The sequence below is a fragment of the Miniopterus schreibersii genome (assembly GCF_964146895.1).
Source record: "Miniopterus schreibersii genome assembly, chromosome: 1".
In the NCBI taxonomy this organism is placed as follows: Eukaryota; Metazoa; Chordata; class Mammalia; order Chiroptera; family Miniopteridae; genus Miniopterus; species Miniopterus schreibersii.
The window spans coordinates 79,829,468-79,855,930 of record NC_138101.1 but is presented as its reverse complement, the minus strand read 5'-3'; the positions used below and the strand labels follow the sequence as shown (position 1 = coordinate 79,855,930).

Sequence of the window (26,463 nt, the reverse complement as noted above, 5' to 3'; positions counted from 1 at the left end):
GTTACCAAGGTCTGAGCTCCTGCAGAAGGCAGGATGTTTACTCTGAAAGAGCATTCATAGGGCCTTGAAAGAATTACTTTGTATCTGGCAAGGGGAACGAATGCGGGGCCGGGTGCTATTCAGGAAAAACAACAGCACCGGTATAAATTGAACTTGGAAAATAAACTTGGGGCTGCAGCAGTCAGGAGCTGCAGTCCTCCCAATCCCATCTTTTTTGTGTCTGTCTTTTCTCCATCCTCACCCCTTCCTCAGGACAGTTCGACTCTGCTGGTGGGCTCCGGCACAAACAAGCACTTAACAGTTCACAAGCAGCTCACAGGAGGAAACAGTGATTTTCAAACCAACTAAAGCGTTAGAGAATTACTTACATACTCTCCCATTTTAAAGCAGCTCTACATACCTGATTTAGTTTACATTAAAATATACCCCAATGAATTAATTTGTTCCATATTCAGAAATATAAACACATATCACATTCCTCACAGCTAAATTTTTTGTCATAAATTCTCTTTTATACAAGGACAAAAGGCAACAGTTGTTTTTTTAAACAGGTTCTATTAATTATAATTTTTAACTCAGTACACACAATGATTGGCTGGTTTTCTCCATTTTTTTTCTTTTTTTCTTTTTTAAACAGTACCATGAGAACAACAGTGATTGACTTGCAAAGTCTGTGCCTGTATGGAAAAGGCAGAACAGTACTACGGAAATATACAATGTATTGTACGCAGCGGTTTGCTGTAGTGGTCCAACAGGTACAAGCAAACATTTTGGCTCAGCTAGGCAGTAATCCATTTCAACCACACCCGGGGGCTAGAGCCGACCCAACCACACCTTATGACGGATTGCAAAAGAATGTTTTTTGTTTTGTTTTTTTAAAGAAAAATCATGATGTTTTGTTTTGCTGTCCAAAAATTCAAAGGACAGGGTCATGAGGGCAGAAGTTTGCCAACTAGATCTAGAACTCTAAACCCTACATATCAACAGAGAGCTAACTCCAAGGCTCATTCCCTTCCTCCCCAATTTGGCAAACAGCAACCATGAGCTTATGCTAAAGAGGGGGAAAATGCCTCCTGTATGGGAGATCTTTATGGCTCCTTCACACTGAGCACACTGTCCCCTGCTCCCTCTATTCTTCAGCCTCAAATCAGACAAGACAATACAGGTGTTTTTCCCCCATTCCTTCCAGTAGCTGAGTGAAGCTGTGACGGCACTGCCTTAATGAGATCTCAGTAGACGTTGGCAATGCTAAGGAACCTGACCACCTGCTCTTGGGGTAAGGGCGGCCAATCGTTATGTCCAGGAGAGTACAAACTGTTTTCTGAACCAACCATGACTCAGAAACAACATTTCTGTGTGCCCTGTAGGTTTGCTATAAATATCCTTCATTTGCAATAGTAGTCTCTTCATACAGTTTGCCTGATTTTAGGATCATTGGCAATCCTAACCCATCCCAGAGTCCTCAACTTTTACAAATATAACTTTTGCCTCCTGGCTTTTTTTTTCTTTTTAAAGAAAAACTCTTAACTACAGTATAGCATTACATAAGTCTGTGTCAAATTAATTAAACTTAATCAGGAACTTCCCTTACTTAGAGAAAATGACCAACAGCCCTATTTAAGTAGGAGAGAAAAGATTGCCCAAAAAGGGGAACAATTCTTGATAATTCTTCAGTTTATGTAGAAACAAAATTTCTATCCCTTTGGGGCAGCATTTGGCAAATAATTTCCAAAATGGTATGCATTTAAAAATACTTTCTTTAATATTATACATCAGGCACAACACTGTTCATATATATTTTTTTTCTTTTAAGATGCAAATGCATGAAATGTTTTTTGCTATTCATAGGATCATCAGGTGTCAGGCGCTCCATTAGGTAGGAAATCACGCTCTTCCAGGTCTGTGACCTTCCTCCTGGACCTGTGACAGGGTCAAGGGTGGCGAGGCCTCGCGCTCAGATGCTGAGGTCGGCGCTGCATTCTCTGTGCCCCCAGCGCTGCTCCGGGGCGGCTGCTGCTCCTGCCACCCCCCCACCCCCGCCTCGGGCCTCGGGCCTCCGCTCGGCTCCTCCTGCCCCGGGGGCGACTCTGTCCTCTCCGCTCCTTCCCTCCAGGGAGCGCTCCCGCCTCCGCTCCGGGGACCGTGCCCGCCTCCGGGCGGGGGACTTGGCTCTCCTTTCGGGGCGCCGCCCGCCTGCGCCCCGGGCCCCCCTCGGGTCCCCAGCCGCTGCAGGGAGCGCCGGGCGGGGAGCTGTCCCCCGGCCGTGGGGCGCTCTCGCCGCCTCTCCGGGGGGCGCTCCCTCCGCTGCTCCCTCCTCTCCAGGGGGCGGCGCCCCGGGGCTTTCCCGGGGCTTCTCCCGCCGCCTGCCGGGCGCTGGCCAGCGGCCGCTGGGCGCCGGGTCCCCGGGTCGCCGCCCCGCCGTCGGGGTCCCGGCGGCTCCTTCCCCGGGGCGCTCGGGGCCTGTCTGCCTGCGCCCCGCTGCCCGGCGCCTCCCCCGTGCGCCCGCCTTTCCCGCGTGGGGGGGACTCGTGGGGACCGGGTGGGTGAGGGGGCTCCAGTGGGCGGGGGCCCGCAGGCCCGGGCCTCGGGATCCCATTTTTACAGAACATACTTAGAAAATGTGTTAACAATAAGTCACTTTGACTTAATGACTAAATGCGCTGCACAAATGTTAGCATCGCGATCACCTTTCTGGGGGCGGGGGCCTGTTTCCACAGAGTTTAGGAGCCGACAGGCTTCCTCCCTCGGACCCTGAACCTCCCGGGCTGAATTTAACTACAGTGCGGGTTTAAGGATTTAAATGGTGAGCATAATAATTCCTTTAAGTAATTTGAAGTAATAATAATGACTGAAATATGTGTGGAACTGTAATTTGAAAACAAAATTTAAGGAACCTTGACATCATGATAAGTACAATTTTTATAATTCTGGATTTCAGATTGCATTTTTGTGTGTCTGGATTGAGTTGAAGGGGCAAGCAGATATTTTTGTCAGCAGTGAAAGGGGACACTAGCCTGCATTTGAGTAAAGTCTCAGAACTATCTTATTTTTGTAAGAAGTGAAGGGAATTTTTTTTTATCTAAGCCTTTAGAGTAATAAGGTACAGTAAGTGTAAAAATATTAATAAGTAAATGTTTCTTCAAAGATAATGTTGAACTGTTTGTTGAATAATGATTGATAATATATGAATGGATGCTTCCAAATGCCATATATTTTAATTTCTATATATACTTAACATATAATATGATACATTTGCTCTATTTGACATTTTTTATTCTCCCTGAGATGTCACATTATTTTATTAACAAAAATATCTCCTTGTTTAGTTCAGAGACAATCTTTTAGCCCATGTGCCGTTCAGATTACAATGAATTTTAAAGTAATCGCTTTCAAATGAGTGAGAATTCATGGCAACTCTTGAAAAAGATTTTCCAAAGGCTGGCAGTGTCTACCAAAAGACTGAAAAGCAAAATAACAGAGAAATCCAGTTATAGAAATCCTGAGTTACAAGTTTTATTTCTGACACTCACTGGGTTTCTTTGTTTCTGTTCTTCTCAGTAATTTTTTGATAAATGTGTAGATGCCAATGCCTGTATCTTGATAAACTGCAATACACCTCTTCCAATTTTCTCTTTTTCCCATCCTCTTTTCTATTATTTGCCATATAAATTTATTATTCTTGTCTGCCATTTCCATCATAACACTGAATGAAAGAAGGTAAACTATGAATCACTTTTGCATGGGTAACATTCATGAAGTTGAAAAAAAAAACTTTTATAAAATTATGACAGCATATACTAGCATATAGATAGCATATACGTGCACGTATGAACAATGAAGATTTGCCTCTCCACACATATGTATCGTTTCTCTTTTTTTTATATAAGGATATTTAAGTTCTATTCTGTCCGCAGATTTCAGTTCTACAATACAGTGTTATCAATTATGGTCACCATTAGATCCTCAAGCCTCATTCCTCTTATAACTGAGAGTTTGTTCCCTGTTGCCCCACACCCACCCTCAGCCCCTCGGGGCCAGTGCTCAAATATTATTCTGAAAATGGCCTCGAATCAGTTTTTCCAGGTACAAATCTTTGTTTTGATTATTAATGTGATTTTCCCTATCAGAATCCTTAAATGCACTGGAAGACCAAGATTTAGATGCGCTCATGGCGGATCTGATAGCAGATATAAGTGAAGCTGAACAGAGGACAATCCAGGCACAGAAGGAGTCTTCTCAGAGTCAGCATCACCCTGCGCCTCCCGAAGCAGCACATTTCAGTGGCGCAGCCTCGCCTGATTATGGAGCAAATGTCGCTGTAACTAGTGTGAGCCACTATGAGGATGATTTACCACCTCCACCAGCGGATCCCATGTTAGACCTTCCTCTGCCACCGCCACCTCCTGCGCCTCTCTCTCGGGTAAGTGCGTGGGGCCAGAGATGGCAGGAGCTCTGCTACCCATCATTTTGATTTTCTTCAGTGAGAGTTACATTCATAATTTTGTACCTGAAAGTTCTGAGATACTAAGAAACAAGAATACTGACTATGTTCAATGCAAAGGCAGAGTCCTCTAAAAATAAGATGCATAGTGTGTATAAAGAACATGTTAAGACCATAATCAGGCATTATTATAGTTTGGAAAAATCTATATTTATATGCAGCACTTCTTGATAATAGTTAACTTTGGGGGTAATTTTTTGTTAACTTGGTGTGAACTGGGGAACTGATTTCTACTTTTCTGTGTCCCTGGTGCTAGCCCAGCACATGAAGATTTGAAAGCATTCCTTACATATTTCTGAATTGAACTAAGTGGAATTTTGCTGAATTGGGGCAAAGATATATCTAAGAGTCACTTGTAATGTTGTAGTTAGGGAAGGGTGTTGTGGGGCAGGCAGGCAACGAATGCTTGATATTAGTACATTTGTGAATACTGGGAAAACAGCTAGAAACTTGATGTGGTCACTATTTGGGACATTAACTAATAACGTGTCTCCCATAAAAGTGAAAAAAGAACTTTTAAGATTTTTTTCTTAGAGTAAATCACATTAAAATATTTTAGAGCAAGAATATCGCTCCATTTCTTGTGGCTTCCACATTTGTTGAACAGTGTGATGATGGTTGGTGTTCATAAATATGACTCTAGTAACCCTGAAAGCTTCTGCAATGCCCTTTGAATGAACAAATATTAAATACAAATCAAATGTTAAATCATATTCATTGCTATATTGTGTACTTATTGTAGAAAAATTGTTTAAAAATTGATGATCCACATAGAGCAGAGGCTCTTTTTTTCATTTTGATTGAGCTGTAACTGACGTAATAGTCTGTAAGTTAAAGGTGTACACATGATGATTTGATATACAGGTTGTGAAATGGTTTCCACAGTAAGGTTAGTTATCCCTCCATCCCTCCACATAGTTACCTTTTTTATGTATATGTAGTAAGAACGTTTAGAACTACTGCCTTAACAACTTTCAAGTACATAATACAGTATTTTTTACTATAGTCACCATGCTGTACATTAGATCCCCCAACTAATTTACCTTATAACTAGAAGTTTGTACCCTTTCTCCAACATCTCCCTATTTCCTTCATCCCCCATGCCCTAGCAACCACCACTCTACTCTCTGTTTCTGCGAGTTCAGCATTTTTAGATTCCACGTATAAGTGAGATCATACAGTATTTGTCTTTCTCTGTCTGACTTCTCTCACTTAACATAATGCCTTCAAGGTTCACCCATATTGTCATAAATGGCAGGATTTTCTTCTTTCTTGTGGCTGATTAATACTGTATTTTATATGTGTGTGTGTATATATGTATATATTTTTTTAATAAATATATACATGTTTTCTTTATCTGTTCTTCCATCAATGAACACTTAAGCTGTTTCTGAGTCTTGGCTGTTGTTAATAATGCTGCAATGAACATGGAAGCGCAGATCTTTTCAAAACAGTGACTTTATTTCCTTTGGATAAATACCCAGAAGCAAAATTGCTGCATCATATGATAGATCTACTTTTAGTTTTTTGAGGAACTTCCATACTGTTTTCCATAGTGGCTGCACTAATTTACACTCCCACCAACAGTGCACAAGGGTCCCCTTTTTCTCTACATCTTGGCCAACACTTGTTATCTCTAGTCTTTTTTGTAATAGCCGTTCTACCAAGCAGAGGCTCTTAATATAGGGCTCATGAAGATGTCAAGGAGGCCATGATTCCTGAAAGTATGTGCAAAGTTTAATGCATCTGTGAAGTTTTATGGGTTTCATCTTTTTCAACATATCCCTTAAGGCGTTTTTGGCTCAAAAAGAAAAAAATTAAGGACCACTGGTGTGAAAAGGTATATCTATTTTCAAGTAATTAGAACATAACAGGACAGCTCATTTCCTCATCAGTATAATATAGGTAGGAGAACCTTAATAGTCCTGTTCTCGGAATATTAACTTGCAAAGATCCAAAGGTTTGGGGCTCATTAAAATATTTAATTCTGTTTTCTGCCTGCTCATGTGTGTTTGTCAGTGTTCTTTTGGTGAATTGTAAGTTTAAGTTTGAGCCTAAGTCTTAACTTTGGGGATATTAAGGACTCTTTTAGGAATCTAATGAAAACTAGGGATCCCAGAAAACTGCATATTGATCCAAAAGTATGCAGATAATTTCAACTTTCAAAACCAAAATTTTATGCCTATTTTTTGAAATCCTCACCCAAGGATATGTTTTTATTGATTTGAGAGACAGAGGAAGGGGCTGATGGAGGAAGAAGGAAACAGATCGGTTGCCTCCCGTACACACCCTCACCAGAGATCAAACCCACAACCTAGGTATGTGCCCTGGCCAGGAATCAAACCCGAAATCTTTTGGTGTGCGGGATGACACTCCAACCAACTGAGCCACCCAGCTGGGGCTTAAACTCTATATTTATTAAATGATAGTTCCCTACTCCCCCTTCCCCGAAGCCCCTGGCAACTACTATTCTCCTTTCTATCTCTATGAACTTAACTACTCTAAGTACCTCATATGAAAAGAATTCTGGAGATAGATGGTGGTGATCATAGTACAGCAATGTGAATTTATGCAATGCCACTGAAACTGTACACTTAAAATGGTTTTTTAAAAAGCCTATAGTTTCTGGAAGTGGGCAAAAGTGCTTAAATTCCTTGAGCTCTACCCATAGATGCCTCAGGTTGGACCCCAGTTTTGAGCCAGTCAAAGATTTTTGTGGACCAAATATGGGAAGTTCTGTTAGCGCCATCATTTCATCTTTTAAGTTACTATTCTTTGATATGAAGGGTGACTGCCTTCTACATTTTTGGGCTGGAGATTTCTGTTATGGTCACTTAATTCTGAAAATCGATCATGCAAAATTTGCTGCCTTATAATACAACGTTTTGCTAATGTCAATTAACTAAGACACTAACAACAGCGGCGCAGGAGCTTACTAGCTGGTAGTCTTTAATGGGCTGCGTTGAATGTCTTACCATTTTACAGGAAGAAGCAGCAGCCCAGGCGAAGGCTGATAAAATTAAGCTGGCATTGGAAAAACTGAAAGAGGCCAAGGTCAAGAAGGTAAACTATGGATCACTTTTGCATGGGGAAGTTAAATTAATGAGATTTTATTATACTTGTTTATTAAAAATACAATGTCAAGTGGTACTTTCCAAATAATTGTAATTTTTTCAATTTAAGGACAAAGATAAATTATACAGGTATTCTTTCTATGACATATCAGTTAGCTCATTTATGTTAGTATACAGCTGGAACTTTTCCAGTCTCTATACCCAGGGTTCCCTCACACCCAAGGAGCCCTCTCTGGTTCTGCTTAGCTGTTAGCTAATAGCAGGTGGCACCACCTTCTGGGCCTGCCTTAGTTGGGCTAGAGCTCAGCTTCTGTTGGCCTTGCCTCCATCTCAGCATTTCTGTGATTGCTTGTGTGCATTTTTCATATTCCCTGAGGCAGCCTCCAGCCTCGCTGCCTGCCCTGGATGTCCAACTTATCTCCCAATGTACGACTCAAGAGCTTTTCACATATAGTTGGGTGAATCATTCTTTTCATCAAGGGCCCTTGACTTTATGTTCATGGCCCTTTGAATAAAGGCATTCAATACATGTTGATCGATATTCAATTAATATTCCATGACTGTCCCTGGATCCAGACTTTTAAAAAAATTTATTGATTTTTAGAGAGAGAAAGAAAAACACACACATCAATTTGTTGTTCTGCTTATTCACGCATTTATTAGTTGATTCTTGTATGTGACCCAACCTGTGATCAAACCCGCAACCTTGGTGTGTGGGGACGACAACACTCACTGAATGAGCTACACAATCAGAACGGGACCCAGACCTTCAGTTTTCTCTTTGAGTCTCCAGATCACCCGGTTCCATGCATCCTGTGACGCCCGGTTCAGTCCAGCTCTCCTCAGCCTGGGCCCTCAGTGCTGCCTGAGCTATACCAGTCCAGTCACTCTCCCACTAACCTCGGGAACTCCTTCTACCTTGTCCTCTCTTAAACCCTCCAGGACCCCTCTCCCCCTCCACACCCGCTCAGCTAATGGTGTTGCTGCCCGCTGCACTTGCCTGCCTGCCTGCCTGCCTGCACCTGTGACACAGAGTCCATAGTCTTTCCTGTTACTTAGAAACTGTCATGTTTCTAGGACCAGCCTCTCCTCGTGTGCTCCAGTTCCCATCCTCGCTTCTTGTCCCTCTGCTCAAAGCCTCCAGTGGCACTCAGCTCACACAGTAAAGCACACACTCTCACGATGGCCTGAAGCCCCTCTGTGACCTGGCTGCCCTCTGCCTCGCACCACTCCCTCACTCACCCCCTTCTTACTACATGGTCTCAGGGCTGCTGCTTAAATGGTCTAGGCACACCCTTGCCCTGCCGCCTGGAAAGCTCTCCCCCAGATTCCAGGGGGTCCTCTCTGTCCCTCTTCTAGGTCTGGTCACTTGCCCAGGGAGGCCTTTCCTATCAGACATCATACACACCCCAGTAACTCCCTGCCCTTCCCAACTTCCTTCTTCTCCTCAGTGCTTGTTACCTTCCAGCACAGTCTACCTTATTCATTTGTCGTATTTACTGCCTACATCTGCTCCTTACCCCCACAGAGGCTCCTCCAGAGATTGTGTGTGTTCTTCACTGATGCATCCCCATCTCGCAGAGCAGGCGCTAGGGAGATAGAGAGGTGAACAAATCAGGCGAGGTCCCTGCTTGTGGAAAGATAAATTCTAGCAGGAGAAAGAAGTGCCCAAGAGAAAGTAAAGCAGGAAGGAGTGATAGGCCCAAGCAAACCTCTGGTTGTTTATAAAATGAGGGCCACGTTAGATATATTTTCAAGAGGGGAAATGAAAAGAGAAGTTTTTTCTTATATGAAAAGGTAGAGCAACTAACACATTCAGTGTGTTTGCTTCAGCTGGAGGTTAAGAGAACAGGGAGGAGAGAGCAGCTGCTTCCCGCTGTGTATCAGAATCCGAGAGAACAGGACCATAATTTACTGGAGGTGAAAAGTAACAGTAACACCAGTCACAGCCTGTCCTGATACAACAACGAAGATGTAAAGCAGAAAAACCATCCTGATCAGTGGGAAAGGAAAATTAAAAAGCCAGCTTGTGTATTTGTGCTGATTTCAGACACTCCAAATGTGTGTCTTAAAACAAAAGTCTGTGTGTAGCACAGAACGTTAAGAAAATAACTCACATACTCATACATAAATAAAATGACTAGTAGATGCCCACATACCATCTACACGGTGCTTTTCTCAAGATTATGGAAAACAAGTTATCTCAAGTACTTTGCCCTCCAGTGTTCTGAAATGTACACATCTTGTAGGACAAAGCTTTGGGAACCGGGAACACAATCAGACTCACTTGTTAATTTTGTTTGTTTATTTGTCTGTTTTAAAGCATCTGTAACCCAGGAGAACAATTCCATTTGTAAATTTTATTATAGAAGAAAAAAATATTGCAAATGACTCAGACCTGGGATATTCTTTCATTTAACAGCTTGCAGAAGAACAAAAAGACTTTCTAAAAACTATAAAATCTTTACTGGAATGCAGCAATTTTCAACCCTTTTTGTCTCCTGGCAAACATAAACGAATTTCTAAACTTCTGCGGCACACCAAAAACACATTTTGTCCACCTGAGAAAGAAATATAGGTATAATTTTGATTTGTTCACACCAGATGGCTACTGTTGTTTGTGTTGGCTATTGTCATTTTTTAATTTGACAGCCTAAGGGAAAAGAGGTCATGCCCCTGACTAAATAGTCAGGTAGTGCATGTTTTAAAATTCCTGCAGGTCACCAGTTGAAAATCACTACTGAAATGGATTAGAAAAGGCAAGCTTTTCATTCTTGAACCATTTTACCCTGTATCACATAGTGTAGATATGAAAAGTACTTAGTTTGCTAAATCACATAACTGCAATTTAGCACTGTTATGTGTTGGTGTAGATACTCTTCAGTTTGCAAATGAGATGGAAGGTGTGAAAAATAATAAATATGATCCCTTCTTGCTAAAATCACCAGCCTTCTCTTGTTTTTTTCATTTTCTAAGTTTTATAATTGTGGACATTTATAACTACATGTGGATTAAATTTAGTTTGCAATTTCTGCAAAAAAACTTTTCATCATTGTCAAATTATGTGGTTTATTTTTTTCTATATAAATATATATAGAAAAATAGAAGAAAACACCAACATGCCTTATTTTCTCAAGATCTCCTAAGTAAGAATGAAATGTGGTCAAACATCATTAATTTTTCCCCCAGGAAAATTAAGTCTTCTAAATCCTATCATTGGCAGTGAGCTGCAAGAACTTTTAAAACATGCCATACCTGACTATTTAGTCAGGGGCATTGACATTTTTCCCCTTATATTGTCAAATTAAAAAATGACGACGGCCAACACAACAGCCATTCGTTGTGACTTAATCAAAATTATACCTTTTTTGTTTTTTGTCATAGCAGCAAAAAAAAATTTTTTTGAAGTGCTGCAGAATTTTAGAAATTCATTTATGTGTGCCATTAGATGAAAAAAGTTGAAAATTGCTACTTTATAGCAATAATTCTCAGCAGAGAGAAAATAAATCATAGTATAGACCTCTCTTTGAACAATATCTGTTTTTCCATGCAACCCTCCAGGCCTCATTTTTCAGGTCAGGTGAATGTTTCTTTGGCACTGGCCCTATCATTGGCTCCTAAGAATTCTACCTTAGTGACAGCTAACCCTCTTTGTTTTTAGTTTCCCACTTCAAGGGGCAGGATGTAGGGCAAACTTGTTTTTCTCTGTAGGGCAACCGTGTTTCTCTCATACCCTGTTTGCCTGGAACATTTCACCTTTGCATGGTTCCTTTTTCCTCAGGGTCCCCACCCTAAACTCCTGGCCATTTCTGACTCCTCAAGGCTTCATTAGTCTCCAGCACACTGCCCACACCAAGGACAGGATCATTCCCTGATGTTCTGCCTCAGTGACCTCATGAGCCTTGTACCCAATCCTGGACATCACATTTTAAGGGGTAGCATTACGGCTCCTTGTTGTGTTTCTGAGGACAGGGTGTTGCGGGATGAAGTGGGTACTCTGTGCAGCGTTACATAGCTTCTGGTTCTTACAACAGCCCTGCAAAGTAGAAACTATTAGCCCACGCCCCAGTTGAGAAAACTGAAGCTGAGAGAAACTACTATCCAGTCTCCTCTCAGCAGCTGAGCTGTAATTCAAACACATTATCTTTATGATAAATAATGGCTGAACTATCTGGAACCAACCATTTATGGCAGCAGTCTAGTCATCGTTTCCCAGTGTTAAAGGGTGGTCAAAGCAAAGGCCAGCATTTATGGTCTTTGCTGCTTGAAAGGGTAAAAGCAGCTTGAATGTGTGGAAGTTGCCATTAGGGCGACTTGAGGAACATTTAAAGATACTTCTTTTAGATGTATCCAGTCTGGCTGCCCTGTGAACCATTAATTTGTTCCTCGCCTGCGTTTTCCACCAGACTCTTAAGTGTCCAAAGAACAGCCACCATTTCTGCTTGTTCCACGGTGGATCCCCAGGGTTTACAAGGCTGGCGTAGAATAAATATGTGTTGTTATAAATAAAAGGTTGCCAGGACTGATTGGGAGCTGGTTTCAGCGACCCTAGAAGGAATCCTAATTTCATCAGTCTTCCACTTAGGGGTGAAACATCACTTGAAGTTCCTAGACTGTCACTCTCCGGGACGAGGCATCCTGGGGTATTTCTCTCAGGGGCATCCGCCCCCTTTCCAACAGACTGCTGACCTCCTTCTGGGGCAGAGACTGTAGCCTGGAGTCTCACTCACTGAGAGTCAACCATAGGTCCTAAGTTCTTTGACCTTGGGGGAACTCTAAGGCACCTTTCCAGACAGCCAAAAAATCTTTTTGTTCTGAGTATTTTTCTCTGAAATGAGGATCACTTCCTTTAGTTGTATTTCTTACCAAGTCTTATAATTTTTCTAGTTATCTTTCACCACCATCACTCTACCTCTTAGCTAGCTGACACACCAGCTATGTAATTATGAGCTGAACAGTTTTAAAACAATTGGGATACCTTAAGGATATCAGCTATTTCCCAGAATTAAGCAACTCATGTTTTGCACATAGTGTTACCTAGACAGGTTTCATGTATCTCTCAGGAAGTGTTTAGGTCAGTAACTAGGAAGAGCCATTTTCAGTCAGGCTTGCAGGAGCTTCATCGTTGGCTAAGTTGTATACATTCATTTCACAAACCCTTTTCTGTGGTTCAGTAAAGACTAGGTCTGGTCTTTAGCCTCAATTTCTGACACAGCTTCAATAGCCTGTGGAATTTCCTGAGTGATGGGAGTGTCTTTGTTAAGCTAAGAGATGACTCTGGGGTGGACTTTCAGATAGGGGCTGGTCGCCAAAAAGACCAAGCACCTGATTAGAGGGTTAAAACCTCCAGGGGTGTGACCTCCAGGGAGAGGAGGTGGACTGGAGTTTGAGCTTGGTCACAGGGCCAGTGATTAAGTCCATCCTGCATATGTAATGAAGCCCCAGTGAAAACCTGAGACACTGAAATTTGGGGGAGCTTCCTGGTTAGTGAACATATGAATGTGCCAGGAGGGTGATGTGCCCTGACTCCATAGGGAGAGGGCATGGAAGCTTCAAGTCCGAGACCTTGCCCTATGTGTATCCTTTATAATAAAACTGTAAGTATAGTGTTTTCCTGAGTTTTGTGAGTCATTCTAGCGAATTACTGAACCTCCTGAGGGGGTCATAGGAACCCCTGAACTTGTAGAGGGCTAGTAGTCAGAAGTTTGGGTGACTGGCACTAAAGTGAGGGCTGTCTTATGGAGATTGAGCCCTCAAATTGTGGAGTCTGGTGCTAACTCTGGGTGGTCCCATCAGAACTGAATTTCAGTCCCCTTTTGAATTGCACCCAGGACCCACTTGGGGCAGAAATGGAGTACTCTCCCTGCCAGGGCCTTAAGTCTGCCAGTTATGTATATGTCAGAGGTCATGGGGATTTGGGAATGTTGTGAGATGCTATTATGATAGGGCACCCACAGATCCCATATCCAGCTATAGGCATCCCTCCTGGGAAGGTCCCAAGAAAAAGAATTATATACACCAGGAACACAGAACTAGAATTCTGCATTTTGCTTAGCTGGGCCAGTGTGCATAATTCCTAACTCAAGGCTCTTTGGTAAAATAAACTAGAGCTTGTGGTTTAAGCCCAAAGCCTGAAATGGACATCTCTCCCCTAAGTCTCAGTCTTAATACCAGCCTCAGCCAAAGGTAACTACAGCACCAGTCATTTAAAGAAACAGAGGAAGAAAAGAGGGAGCAACGGAGGTGGACGGGATGAAGGACGAAGGGAAGAGAACAGAATGACTGTCCTTAACCCACAATGACGCTGCCCACTGTTACCCTAGTAGATGTGGAGAGTGAGGGGAGGGGAGGGTGGGAGCGGAAAGACTTCTCTAGGGCGAGGACAGGGATTGAGACATCCTTTCCTCCTGGAGGGCTTTATGTACAATAGACATTGGCTCCACCACAAATTTGTGGACATCAACCACAAATGGTCCCTACTACTCCCTCTCGATCTTACTGTGTTTCTCTTGTCCAGTTCCTCTAGACTATGGCCCCCAGAGAACACTGGCAAGGTCTGAAAACGTTTGTGGTTCTCGCACCTTGGGGGATGCTGGGGTCATCTAAGGGGCAGAGGGCAGGGATGCTGCCTCCTACAGTGCACAGGACAGCTCACACACAAGGAATTTTCCAGTCAGTAATGTTGAGGAAACCTGTTCCAGTCAATGTAATCTTCGAGTTTCCCTAATTATCTTAGATGTACTTCACTCTCCTCAGACTTCCAACCCCCCAGCTCCTTTACTCTCATCAGAGAAAATGGACCCATCAAAAGGGAACTCCTTTAACTTCCCACCAACACACCCAGCAACTTGTCTGCACCTGCACCCATCCTGGACTGCGTCCATTATGTCACCTCCTAACAAGAGCCAACTCTTCCATACATGCTCCGGTCCCCTCTTCTGACACCAACTGGTGTACTGCAGCACAGCTCTGACCCCACAGGCTAAGGACACCGTCCCAAGGAGGCTGCACTTCCTTCAGATGCCAGCCACACTTCAGGAGTTTCCAGGCCACCCACACTTTTGACCTCCTGGCTACAAACTTGGGGGTTTCCATGACCCTCTCAGATTCAACAGTTTGCTAGAATGACTGAAGGAACTCAGGAAAATGTTATTCTTAGGACTACAGCTTTAATAGAAAAGATATAATCAGAACCAGCCAAATCAAAAGACACATAGGGTGAGATCCAGGAGGGTCCTGGATGCAGAGCTTCCATTTCACCTTCATGTGGAATTAGGGTGCAAAACCCTCCCAGCACTTTGATGCACTCACGACCAGGAAGCTCCACTGTGTTCACTGTCCAGAGTTTTTACTGGAATTTCATTTCACAGGCATGAGTTCTTTTTTTAATCCTTACCTGAGGAGTGAGAATATTTTTTCCTCAGATTCCTAATATTTTAGAGAGTGGAAGGCGGTGGGGAGAGAGAAACATCAGTGTGAGAGAGACACATCAATTGGTTACCTCCCACATGCGCCCTGACTGGCAGGGATCGAACCTGCAGTGCAGCTATGTGCCCTTGACCAGAATCGAACCCCTCTGCTACACAAGCCGGCGCTCTAACCACTGAACCACGCCGGCCAGGGCCATGGGCACGATTGATTGAATCATTGGCAATATGATTGAGTTCAGTCCCCAGCCCCCTCCATTCCCCAGAGGTTAGGGTCTTTCTGGTAAGCAGCCCCCATCCTGAGCCACATTATTAGCATAAACTCATGTTATCTTAGGTTCTCACGAATAACAAAGATATTCAGATAACTTGGGAAATACCAAGGGTTTTAGAAGTTCTGTGCCAGGAACCCAGGATGAAGGCAAGACAGGTGCTTCCTTATACCTTTCTCTGCTGCTCTACTGGGCCCTTCTCATCAACATGGCTCCCTTCTTCAAGCAAAAATTTTAAAACCTTACGATGCCACATCCCCCTCCAGCTACTGCCTCACCTGACAGCCAAACTATTCTAAAGGGTGGACCACATTTGCTGTCTTTTACTTCCACTCTTCTACTTCCATTCACTCTTCCATCCAGTAAGGCTTCTGCCTCCATTACCCCATAGAAAATGTTCTTGCTAATCTCACCAGTGGCCTCTATGTTGCTAAATCTAACTATTGCTAACGCCTCTTCTTATCTGACTTGTCAGCAACATCCACACAGTTGACCACTCCTGCTTGAAACAATCTCCTCTATTGGCTTTCAAGATATCACACACTCCAGATCCCCACCTCACCCCACCTTCTCTGACTATTCTAACCCTCTACTAACTGTTCTTCTTCTTTCCCACTTTAAATTACCCAAGGCCAGTCAATTCTAACCCTTTTCTTATTTTATACAATCTCCCTAAGTCATTTAACCCACTCTCAGCACCATCTCTAAATATACAAATCCAATCCAGCCTTTTCTGTTGACCTCCACACCAATGTATTCAACGGTCTGCTCCATGGCTGCCCTAGGATACGTCACAGACAACTCAAACCCAACATCTGTAAAACTGGTATCATCTTACCCTCCAAACTTGCGCCCCCACTGTTCTCTGTTTCCGTAAATAGTATCATCATCTGCCTAATTGGTCATGCAGGACACAGGCAATAAAAGCTCACTGACCCTCAAATCCAGTCACTCCTAAATCCTGTTGATTCTTCCTTCTAAATATTGGTTAAATCCATCCTGTTTTTTCATCTCTGTTGCCATCAAACCCAAGCCACTTTGATCTTTCACTGGCCTCATGCACTAATTGAGTTGAGTTGGCCTCCAGCTAAGCCTGCATTTGTAGGCTTCTTCCCCTCCACGAGTCACCTTCCCTTACCTAAAGCCCTTTGGAAGCTTGCCATTTCTCTCAAATACAGCCCCAAATCCTTAGCAAGACCAACAAAGCTGCATAATATGGGCTTGCCCATCTCTCCTGCCTGTTTCTCCATCCCTGTCTTCCTGTTCCTACCACATATGCCATTTGCTTTTGCCCAGTTCTGCAAATCCCCCAGCACCATCCTTTCTGAAACAGAGACTTTATCCCTATACAGCCTCAGGTCTCAAGTGAATTGTGCTTTGTAAACCAGTCATAATTAATAATCTGTTAGGGTTTGGGGCTGGTGACGCAGGCTATGAAAGATTTCACAACTAAGAGAAGAGATACAGAGAAAAAGTTTATATTACTTTCCCCCGCCCCCAGAAGGGAAAGGGCTGATGCATGCTAATCAATACAAGGGCAAGAATCTAAGGGGCAGCCTGCTTTTAAGCAGGTACATTGCTAGGCGACAAGGAAGGGAGGGCTTTGGGTTGTCTTAAAGTTGATCAGGTACCAGGGAGGTTGTCCTGAAAAGTTATACTTTGTTTGCTTTCCAGGAGACAGTCGGACAGATGTCCTAGGGAGGTGTCTTGTCAGTATTTTCCCCAAGCCTGTGAAACATGTTTGGAGCAAAAGTTACAAAGAGTGCAAAAGAGGCCTGTTTGAAGGGGAGGGGGAAGGGAACCTTCTACTAACTAGAGACTCCTCCTCCGTGTGAATTATCCCTGGGTTGTGAAAACAGCAGGGAGGAGGGGGTTGCAAAGAATGTAGCCTTGAGAGCAGCTTATCTTGTCCCACCCTTTGAACAGAGGGGCTGTTTCAATCAGAGGAACCAACAATCTTGGGGCTTAATTATGAGGTGCTTCTCATAAATTGTGGAAGGCCACAGCAAAGACAGAGAGGCCTTTTTCTGGCATTATAGTCTGTGTGATTATTAGTTTAGTATCTGTTCCCTCCTCTGGACTGATGGAAAGCATGAGGTCAGGGCCATTTCTATCTTGTGTATTGTGGTTCCCCCAGCACCAAGTGCAGTGCCTGGCAGATGATAGATGCTTAGCTGGAATTCAAAGATGGTTGGGACGACAAATGAAAAAATGATTTAATACCTTGTAGGATTTCTCTGAAGATTAAATAAAATAATATATGTTAATCACCTTAATGCTAAATGCACAATAAATGTTAGTTCCATTCCTTCTAAATGGTTGTTTAAAACCAATTTTTGAAGAACACCATTGCAGCACTCAGATGAGATTTCCATTGATTAAAAAGGTGAATCTTGTAAATGATGGAATATCCTTAGTAAATAGTAAATTAACCCATATTGGTGCTGCTGTAGAGTCTTATCAGAAATTCTTAGGTTCTGTCATTGACATCAGCCCTACAGAGAACAAACATGCTGAGATTTTTTAAATAAACCATACTGGGAACCACTGATGTTTTAGAGACAGTGGAAGGAAGGGAGAGAGGAGAGGAGGGAGAGAGAGAGAAAAAGAGAGAGAGGGGAACATCAATGTGAGAGACACATTGATTGGTTGCCTCCCACATGTGGGGCACCAGGGATTGAACCTGCAAGCCAAGTATGTGCCCCTGACCGGCAGTGGGACCCGAGACCCTTTGGGGTGCAGGCTGATGCTCTAACCACTGAGAAACCAGCCAGGGCCATTGATTTTTGATTAATGGCAGTTTTTCTTTCTTACTGGACAATAGTCATGGAGGTTTTTTAGTACTTACTAAGTGATTCCATGACTTTGGCAACTACTTTCAGTCAGGACTCTATATGGCAATGGACAAAAATCCAACTCAATGTAGTTTAAGCCACAAAAAGTGAGGGGGAGAGATTTATTAACCCACAAAAACTAGAAAGTCGAGGGGTAGGCTGCTTTCGGGTACAGCAGGATCCAGAGGTTGAAGTGATGTCATGAAGATACTGTCCCTGTGAGGTGGCAAGGATTGCGACTGACTCTAGACTTATTTTTTCATACAGCAAAAATCTTAGTTCAAAGATTCTCATCTCTGGAAAAGTCCCAGGAAGGGCTCTGTTTCATGCCCATTCTTAAGCCATCTCGCTTCACCCAGGGGGATGCCGTCTTCTGCTCCACCAGGTGGAGTGGTGGGATCGGCCCTTTGCAAACCATGTGGGTTATGAAGGGGGGTATTTGGGGGAGGCTGCACATTTTGCTCAGTTCCCTCTACTATTTTTGTGCCCAGAGTACCTTTTGCTGAGGATAATGTTAAAAAGTTGATCCTATACATAGCAGGGTATGAAACCAGATACATTCAACAACAGGAATTTTTTAAAAGAGGTTTTTAAGGTTTATTTTCCAATGACCAAAAGTGTTTAAAAGCAGAACATACTAGTCTGTTGTCCCCCAGGTAATCCAGATTTTGTAGCCTGTATAAAGCATGCACTTTCCTGAACTATTTGCAGAACCTCAGGAAGTCCTGACATAAAACCTCAGGTTTTTCCTAAGGCCCAGTTAACCATACTATGCCCATGAATCCCTTTCCTTTGCATTGGAGATATAAACTGCTTTATATTTTCAGATGGACTTTCAAGAATGTTGAAATGTCTTCCCCACTCTTCTTGTCTCTCTTCCTCCCTCTCAGGACTTAAAACAGGCACTGCCCAAGCCAGTGGTCAGATTCCCCAGGCTGCACACTCTGTGAATGCTGTTCTCGAAGAAGCCCAGAGACAAGTTGATACAACTAAGGTAGGCCAGAGAGCAACAGGCATAATTATATCAAACTGTCACCGGTAAACTCATATTCTAAACCATTAGTGGTGTTCTAGTAACTGGTCTTTCAAAAAGAAAATAGCTAGTTACAACTAACGGATTATAACTTCATTTAGGTAATTGCTTTATATTTTTTATCTTAAAATTATATAGCCTAGAATGGAAAGTTAAAACCAACTGCTATCACACTGCTTTGGGAAAATGTAAGATTTCTTTTTTAATGCTGAGGATTGATAACTGTTTAATTTAGCTACATATATCTGACTGAAGCAATTTTCTTGGTTTAGTCAACGGTTTTACACTGTCTGAAAGTGGCTCCTGGGTTTTAAGCCCTTGGGATTTCTACTTACTTTTTCTGAATAAATTAGAGCAACCAATTAGTCAGAAGCCCTGCATTAATTGCTTACTGAGTCCCAAAACCAGATTAAAAGACTACTACTAAAAGGATTTCATTATAAAATGTGCATTTTATATTTTTCTGTTAATGTTCTACATACATTTCAGGGTGATGGAGAAGAAAACACATTTTAAAATAATAGCCAAATTGGTATAACATTCTCTCTAACTTTTTTTCAGTAGAGGAGGTTAATGAAGATTCATTAACTATATCTAAAAACTGTGGTTAAAAGCTGTAATTTAGTTACTAGCCCAATTGGTAACATCTCAGTTGACTATACCAGTTTCATTGAAACTTGCCATGTGTGTGACTCAAAACAACCTTAAATAATTGCACCTTCAGAAAATTTTCTCTTCATTTCCACCTTTCATTTTGTCCAGCCAGTGGTGGAAACAAATCAATCTTATTTTGATTGAACTTCTCGGAATTTGTGAAAACCACTGTAGGCAGTTATACGCTGTGTTTCTGCCATCTCATCGTGCATGTGCTTTCAGCTGTTATTATTTTCACGGTTTCTGTGATGGAGCTGAAGACAAACATTTTTAAATACTGAAAGCGATGAAAAGGATCCCAGAATAGAAATCACTTAACTATATGTGAACACCAGTTCCCCAACTGACTGTTCAGAAATTTTTTAAAAGCACATCACCAGTTACTTAGCTTATCATGTTCAGCAAATGAACTAAATAAAGTAGAAACTCTATCATAAGGCACTTTCTTAGGAAAAAAGCTTCAAAATGGAATCTTTAGTTGGAAGAGCTTATTAGACAGAGAAAGAAAATGAAATCCTGATAAAATGTAAATTACAATGATAGTTATCACTAAACAGAGGGACTCAATTCAACTGCCTGAAATTTCTGGGGAAGTTGCATTCTATAAATATAATTTATTATTATCTCTTCTACCATTGGCAGAAGAAGGTCTGTGCTTTTGTTAGCCTTTGGCCAAGTTTGGTGTTTTGGTTTCTACCAATAGCACATGCCTCATGATTTTCCTCTTCAGAACCACTCACATTGACCTCATTTGATCGCATCTTAACCCTGAGACATAGGCAATAATAGGGATTATAATTAGCCAGCCGGCTTTCACACAGTAAGAAAAGGTAAATCCTTAGGACTGTGGACCCGGTGTGCGCCTTCCCGCTCCACCCACCTACCCCATGCCCTGAAGCTGTTCTGTCAGAGGGAGCAAGTCTGTAATTAGCTCCTCCCTAGAAGCCCAAGGTCCTGGGAAAAGGCCCTTTTCTTCTCAGCGTGCCAGCAGGGAAACATTTCTTTGCCAGGACAGGAGGCCTTTATGCTGGGTTTGCACAAAGGTTACCTGGAGCCCAGAGAGAACTATTCTGGTTTTCTTTTTCCCTTCCGCCTTCTTGGTGCTAATCAAAGTAGGACATTTGAGATTTTGGGAAGGTTTTGGGACACTCCTTAACCAGGTCTCTGCCACTGAGGATGTGGTACAGGGGCAAAGAAATCTTCCAGACACCTGCTCCTGACAACTGAGCTTCACAACCAGCTCAACTCAGGCCGAGAAAAATGCTATGGATGCATTTGCCTGTGACCCTGGGGCTTTTTCTTGGGAACCAAGGCCTAAGTGGGAATTCCAGGAGAGGCGGTTTACTTCTATTTTTAACTCCTCAAGCTACCTCTCAACTAGCTAAACTCTATCCCACTGAAGCTCTTTTAAAGATAACATTGGTCCTGAGGCGATACACAGTCTAAAACACAGCCTGCAACTCCTGGGACGGTGCAGTCTTGCAGTCTTCCGTTTAGAGGAGGCGCGGTGGGTTTTAGGGCCGGGGTAATACTGTTAAAGCCGCTTGGAGCCCTCTCCCCTCCCAGAGGAAAGATGGGCTCAGGAACAACCTTGTAGCCGCAGGGTCGGGGCCGAGGCTCCCGGGGAGCAGACAGGGCCGCGCTCAGCGCGCTCGGGGGCGACGGCAGCGTCACCCCACCGTGGCCGTGGCCGGAGTAACGCTGGTGTTGCTTTGTTGCAGGACCAGAGGCCAGCTCTTGGCCACCAGGACCCAGGGGCGCCCAGGGCCCATCACGCTCCCAAGCCCGGCCTGCCACCGCCCCCTCCCGTGCGGCGGTCCTCGGACACCAGCGGCAGCCCAGTGATACCCCCCAAGCCCAAGGGCACGGGCTTCCCAGCGCCGCCCGACGACCTGCCGCCGCCGCCCCCGCCGCCCCCGCCGCTGGACGACGACGAGCTCCCGCCACCACCCCCGGATTTTAACGACGAGCCTCCGGACTTCGTGCCCCCGCCTCCGCCAGCGCTTGGGGGGGACGCGGGGTCCTTACCTCCCCCGCCCCCGCCCCCGCCCGCCCTGGCGCCCGGATCCCAGAGGCCGTCCCCCGCTGTCACGAAAAGGCCCCCCATTCCCCCAAAGAGGCAGGAGAGCCCAGGGCCGCCCAGCGGGGAGCAGGATTTCATGTCAGACCTCATGAAAGCCCTGCAGAAGAAGAGGGGCAACGCGTCCTAAGGGGAACCTGCGGGTGTCTTTGCGGGACAGGGTCTCGTCCTTTCCAACCACGGGTATTTTTTGTGACTTGATTGTCCTGACATCGTGGTCATTTTAGAGAAAATACTCAAGTGCTGGCACTAGGAAGGATGCAGAAGGTATCGCCGCTCCCCAGTGCCTTCCTAGCCAGTAAACTCACAGAGTGTAGAGCATCTTTCCGCTGTGCTGTCTGTCCTGTGGTTTCCAAGTCACTGGATGAGTCTCACCTTCCAAGCCAACCAAACTGGTGTGTGAAGCGCATTCAGTTTATGATGTTCAGAGCATCAAATTAATAAAAGTTTTTTTCCAGAAGATGGTCTTTCTAGAAATATCAGTGTATAAATCTAACGGAATATCAACACTTCTAATAATATACTTGATCTTTTTTGTGTGTTTTTTAATATTACAAATGTCCCTTTTTCTCCCCAATGACCCATTCCACCCTGTCCCGTCCCCCTCCCCAGTCCCTGGCACTACCACTGTCCTTATCCTTGGGTTGTGCATATACGCATATAAATTCTTTGGTTACTCTCTCCCCCTCCACCCACCCGCCCTCCTCCATCCCTCTGACGTTCATCAGTCTCATCTATGCTTCCATGTCACTGAATCTATTCTGTTCATCAGTTTATTAAGTTCTTTAGATTCCATGTATAAGCGAGATCATGTGATGTTTGTCTTTTGCTGCCTGGCTTATTTCACTTAGCATAATTTTCTCCAGGTCCATCCATACTGTCCCAAAGGGTACAAGATCCTTCTTCTTTACAGCTGCATAGTATTCCATGGTGTGAATGTCCCACAGCTTTTTTATCCACTCATCTACTGATGGGCACTTGGGCTGTTTCCAGATCTTAGCTATTGTAAACTGTGCTGCTATGAACATCGGGGTACATATATTCTTTCTGATTAGTGTTTCAGGATTCTTAGGATACATTCCTAGAAGTGGAATCACTGGGTCAAAAGGCAGCTCCATTTCTAATTTTCTGAGGAACCTCCATACTGTTTTCCATAGTGGTTGCACCAGTCTGCGTTCCCACTAGCAGTGTACCAGGGTTCCCCTTTCTCCACACCCTCGCCAGCACATGTCCTTTGTTGAGTTGTTGATGGAGCCATTCTGACAGGTGTGAAGTGATACCTCATTGTGGTTTTAATTTGCATCTCTCTGATGATTATCTTTTCAAAGAAGCAGCTCTTGGTTTCATTGATTTTTTGTTTTGTTTTTTTACTTTCTATGTCATTAATTTCTGCTCTGATCTTTATTTAATTTCCTTCCTTCTACTTCTTCAGGGCTTCTCTTGCTGTTCTCGTTCCAGTTCTTTTAGTTATGTTAGATGGTTCATTAGATCTTTTTCTTGTTTCTTGACATAGGCCTGTAATGCTATGAATTTTCCTCTCAGGACTGCTTTTACTGTGTCCCACAGATTTGGGGTTGTCTCTTCATTTTCATTTTTTTCCATGAAGTGTTTGATTTCTTCCTTGATCTCTTTGGTAACCCATTCATTGTTTAATAGCATGGTGTTTAGCTTCCATGTGTTTGAATATTTTTGAGTTTTTTTATACTGCTTGATTTCTAGTTTCATGGCATTGTGATCTGAGAAGATGCTTGATATGATTTCAGTCTTCTTGTATTTGTAGAGACTTGCCTTGTGCCCTAACATGTGGTCTATTTTTGAGAATGTTCCATGTGCACTTGAGAAGAATGTGTATTCTGCTGCTTTGGGGTGAAATGTTCTGTAAATGTCAATTAAATCCATTAGGTCTAGTGAGTCATTTAAAGTCTGTGTTTCCCTGTTGAATTTTTGTCTTGATGATGTGTCCAGTGCTGACAGTGGGGTGTTAAAGTCCCCCACTATGATTCTGTTGCTGTTGATCTCCCCCTTAAAGTCCACCAAGAAATTTTTTATATATTTAGGTGCTCCTGTATTGGGTGCATAAATGTTTATAAGGGTTATTTCCTCCTGTTGGATTGATCCCTTTAGTATTATGTAGTGACCATCTTTGTCTCTTGTTATGATCTTTATTTTAAAGTCTGTTTTGTCAGAAATAAGAATTGCTACTCCAGCTTCCTTTTCCTTTCCATTTGCATGGAATATTTTACTCCATCCCTCCACTTTTAGCGTGTGTGAGTCTTTTGCTCTCAGGTGGGTCCCTTGTAGACAGCATATATTTGGGTCCTGTTTTCTAATCCATTCAGCTACCTTATGTCTTTTGATTGGACCATTTATTCCGTTTACATGTAAGGTTACTATTGATATAAACTTATTTAATGAGATTTTTCCCCTTTATGCTGATGTACCTTTCTCTCAGTATTCTTTCTTTTTCTTAAAACAGTTGTTTTAGCATTTCTTGCAGTGCTGGTTTGGTGGTACTGAATTCCTTTAGCCTTTTTTGTCTGGGAAGCTCTTTATTTCCCCTTCAATTTTAAATGATAGCCTTGCTGGATAAAGCAGTCTTGGTTGCATCTTCTTGCTTTTCATTACCTGGAGAACTTCATGCCTCATGCCACTCCCTTCTGGCCTGAAGAGTTTCTGTTGAGAAATCAGCTGTCAGCCTTATGGAGGTTCCCTTGTAGGTCACTGCTTGTCTCTCTTTTGCAGCCCTTAATATTTTCTCTTTGTCCTTGACATTTGCCATTTTAATTACGATGTGTCTTGGAGTGGGTCTCTTTGGGTCCCTCTTGCTTAGAACCCTCTGTGCTTCCTAAACTTGCGTGGCTTTCTCCCTCGCCACCCTAGGGAAGTTTTCTATCAGTATTATCTCCACCAAGTTCTCTATCCCTTGCTCTCTTTCCTCCCCCTCTGGCATTCCTATAATATGAATGTTGTTTCACCTCATGTTGTCCCAAAGCTCCCTTACACTGTCCTCATGCTTTTAAGTGTTTTTTCCTTTTTGCTGCTCTGATTGATTTTTTTCTACCTTGTCTTCTAAGTCACTTATTGTATCCTCTGCTTCATTGAGCCTGCTTTTAATTCCTTCCAGTGCATTCTTGTTATCAGATACAGCATTCTTTATCTCTGTCTGACTTTTGTTTATGTTATATATCTCTTTTTTCATATTTTCACTAAGGTCCTCGATCTTATCATCTAGTGTCTTCTTAAGTTCCTTGAACATCTTCATAATTAATACTCTGAACTCTGTTTCTGATAATTTGCTTAACTCCATCTCATCAAAGTCTTTTTCTGGTGATTTTTACTTTTCTTTAATTTGGGGGTTCTTTGTCTCCCCATTTTGGTAGGTCTTAGTGTTTGTATCTATATATTAGATATATTTGTTGTCTCCCAGTCTTGTGGGGAGGGATTTTGTATTGTGAGACCAGTGGAGCCCAGAGGTGTGTTTTCCTTATACTTCTGAGCTCTTTGCTCTAGGTGTGTCCCTTTTGTGGTGTCCCTTTTGTGGGTTTTTTGTGTTCTTCTGTTGTTGTTGGGTCTAGAGTGTTGTTGACCAGTCCTTGGCAGGACTCTCCTCTCAGGTTGGCTAACTGTGTGTCTCAGCCCCCCCCCCCCCATCGTGTTAGCTGTTGTACGGGTGCTGTCAAGGCAGGACAATACCCAACTAAATTTCCAGGAAACAAGGGGTACCTTACAAATTATCTTGACATTCACAATGAAAACAACCCAAATGAAAATAGAACTGGGAAAGTGAAGGGAGAGCACAAGTTTTAGAGAAAAAAAATAACTTAAAGGAGAACGAAAAGTAAAGTTGAGAGAGAGAGAAGTATATTGTTATTAATAGTGACTAAAATTTAGAAAATAATAATAATAAATTAAAATGTAAAAAATAGAGAAGCTACTGGGAGATAATAGAGGGACAGAAAAGATTCTGAAAGAAGGGCCAGCAAAAAATTAATGGAGAGAATAGGAATAGGATAATAGTTGAAAATGAAAAACTAAAAATACATTAAAGAGAATAAGAGAAACTAACAATCTAACAAAAAGACAGGAAGACAGAAGGGAGGAAAACAAAAGAAAAAGAAGAAGAAAGAAAAAAAAAAGTTTTGCCAATGTATCGACAGGGGAGAGAGAGAGATAAAGCCCAGGCAGGGAGGGAGTCCCATAAAAGATTTGGAGGAAACTATGGAGAAAAGCTGTAAACTTGTTGGTTATAATGATAAAGTCCCAGCCATTAAGCAGGAATATCAAGAAAGTCTTGATTCTGGAAGCAAGGATAAAACAAAACAAAGCAAAGAAACAAAGCAAAACAGAGAAACAAAACAAAAAAAGAAGGTAAGGAAAACAAAATTCTTTAAAAACATAAAATTTTAAAAAATTAATTAAAAATTTTAAAAATATATTTTTTAATTATTATAAAATTTAAAAAGAAAACAAATAATTTTTTCCCTTTCACTTCTTCCTAAAAGAGAAAAAACAAACAAACAGAAAGAGTCAATCAGGTGGGTTTCTTCTGGGCAGCTTATGCTGTCTGAGGGTCACTGTTTTGTATGCT

General features: G+C 42.7%; 1 protein-coding gene across 1 annotated transcript in view; it reads left to right on the top strand.

Annotated features, from left to right (window-relative positions):
• LOC308566790 (amyloid beta A4 precursor protein-binding family B member 1-interacting protein-like) overlaps positions 1–22,327 on the top strand; it is a gene marked incomplete at its 5' end in the record, with an annotated part of 29,878 nt that extends 7,551 nt beyond the window's left edge. Inside the window, 9 exon segments of the mRNA XM_081157558.1 lie at positions 638–755; positions 2,676–2,757; positions 2,760–2,780; positions 2,783–2,803; positions 4,128–4,420; positions 7,487–7,564; positions 18,468–18,543; positions 18,999–19,102; positions 21,517–22,327. Of these exon segments, the coding sequence (XP_081013684.1) occupies positions 638–755; positions 2,676–2,757; positions 2,760–2,780; positions 2,783–2,803; positions 4,128–4,420; positions 7,487–7,564; positions 18,468–18,543; positions 18,999–19,102; positions 21,517–22,005 (1,282 nt within the window). The 3' untranslated portion in view covers positions 22,006–22,327.
• Between the last annotated feature and the right edge of the window lie 4,136 nt (positions 22,328–26,463).